The 2,126-nt window shown below is 46.2% G+C and overlaps 1 protein-coding gene across 1 annotated transcript in view; it reads right to left on the reverse strand.

Annotated features, from left to right (window-relative positions):
* Positions 1–1,694, reverse strand: part of LOC107293297 (zinc finger protein 345-like) — a 13,458-nt gene extending 11,764 nt beyond the window's left edge. The window contains exon 1 of the mRNA XM_015822444.1: positions 1,581–1,694. Within this exon, the coding sequence (XP_015677930.1) occupies positions 1,581–1,691 (111 nt within the window). The 5' untranslated portion in view covers positions 1,692–1,694. The remainder of the gene's footprint in view (positions 1–1,580) is intronic.
* Positions 1,695–2,126: the final 432 nt, after the last annotated feature.

The raw sequence follows: 2,126 nt of genomic DNA on the forward strand, positions 1-2,126 counted from the left end.
CCGCCCTGAGTCCCGTTGGGAGAAGGGCGGCATATAAATTAAATTTATTATTATTATTATTATTTATTATTGACGTACGACCACAATTAAGCCCAACATTTCCATTACCAAGCAAGACAGCTGTTAAGTGAGTTTTGTTCCATTTTACAACTATCCTTGTCGCAGCTGTTAAGTCAGTCACTGCCGTTGATACGTTAGTAACCCGATTGTTAAGTGAATCTGGCTTCCCCATTGACTTTGCTTGTCAGAAGATCGCAAAAGGGGATCACATGATCCTGGGACACTACAACGGTCATAAATATGAGACAGTTGCCCAGCATCAGAATTTTGATTACGTGACCAGGGGGCTGCCGCAACGATGACAGAAAAATGGTCATAAGTCATTTCTTAAAATGCTGTTGTAACTTTGGTCACTAAATGAACTGTTGTTAAGTCAAGGATTACCTGTCTGCCTATGGAGATTCTCAGTCATCCAGGTCATGGTTGCCTCAAAGGTGCTTTTGTGGGTGACCCTGAGGACACAGATAAACCCCCAAGTGGCCTTAATGACTCTCTAAAAGAATGCAAATGACCAGCTGTCTGTAAGGAATATAAATTCTTCCATTCCCCACCATCCAGTCAGAGCTAAAGAAGCTTAATAATAATTATTATTATAAAGTTGGAAGGGACCTTGGAGGTCATCTAGTCCAACCCCCTGCTCAGGCAGGAAACCCTATACCATTTCGGACAAATGGCTGTCCAGTCTCTTCTTAAAAACTTCCAGTGTTGGAGCATTCACCGCTTCTGGAGGCAGGTTGTTCCACTGGTTAATTGTTCTAACTGTCAGGAACTTTCTCCTTAGTTCTAGGTTGCTTCTCTCCTTGGTTAGTTTCCACCTGTTGCTTCTTGTCCTGCCTTCAGGTGCTTTAGAAAATAGCTTGACTCCCTCTTCTTTGTGGCAGCCCCTGAGATATTGGAACACTGCTATCATGTCCCCCCTCGTCCTTCTCTTCATTAAACTAGACCAGGGGTAGGCAACCTCGGCTCTTTTATGACTCATGGACTTCAACTCCCAGAATTCCTGAGACAGCATAGCTGACTCAGGAATTCTGGTAACTGAAGTCCATGAGTCATAAAAGAGCCGAGGTTGCCTACCCCTGAACTAGACATACCCAATTCCAGCAACCGTTCCTTATATGCTTTAGCCTCCAGTCCCCTAATCATCTTTGTTGCTCTTCTCTGTACTCTTTGCAGAGTCTCAACATCTTTTTTACATCGCGGTGACCAAAACTGGATGCAGTATTCCAAGTGTGGCCTTACCAAGTCATTGTAAAGTGGTATTAATACTTCACGTGATCTTGATTCTATCCCTCTGTTAATGCAGCCCAGCACTGTGTTGGCTTTTTTGGCAGCTGCAGCACACGGCTGGCTCCTATTTAAGGGATTGTCCACTAGGACTCCGAGATCCCTCTCACAGTTACTACTATACTTCTTGGATGAGAAGCAAAACGTCTTCAAAGAAAGAAAACAAGAAAGTCCAGTTGCTGCTGAAGAAATACCTTTGGGTCAAGGATTTACCTGTACAATGATTTTTGTCTCACCTGCATTTCTGCCAGCTTCTTCTCTTCTACCTGGCTCAGGAGGAAACCTTCTGCGAGGGCTACCGCCTGGGAGCTGGTCTCCACTCCACACTCCCTCACCCAGCGCTCCATCTCTGGAGGCAGGATGGCCAGGAACTGCTCCAGGACCACCAAGTCCAACATCTGAGCTTTCGTGTGCTTCTCTGGCTTCAACCATTGACGGCAAAGATGGTGTAGATGACTGCAAAGCTCTCGAGGTGTCTCTGCTTCTTTCTGGCAGAACGTCTGGCAAAGGTGATGTTCTCCAGGCCATCCGGTGGTTTCTCCTTCCAGGTTGTTCTTCCTAGTTCTTTTCCAGAACTTCTCAGTAGACCCAACCAAGCCAATCTGGGGCCCTTCTCCTTCTGGATCTTGTGACCCGACTTTTCTAGTGTATTGAAGTACTGGTCCACACCCACCCAAAGTCTGCCCTGGGTTTGCAAAAGGACTTTCAGTCCTAGGAGCAGAATGGCAAAAAGTGACCCACTGAGCCATCTCGGGGGGGGGAGTGGGACTTCGATCCTCAAA

This window comes from Protobothrops mucrosquamatus, unplaced genomic scaffold (assembly GCF_001527695.2).
Source record: "Protobothrops mucrosquamatus isolate PMUCROS unplaced genomic scaffold, P.Mucros_1.0 scaffold1569, whole genome shotgun sequence".
Lineage (NCBI taxonomy): Eukaryota > Metazoa > Chordata > Lepidosauria > Squamata > Viperidae > Protobothrops > Protobothrops mucrosquamatus.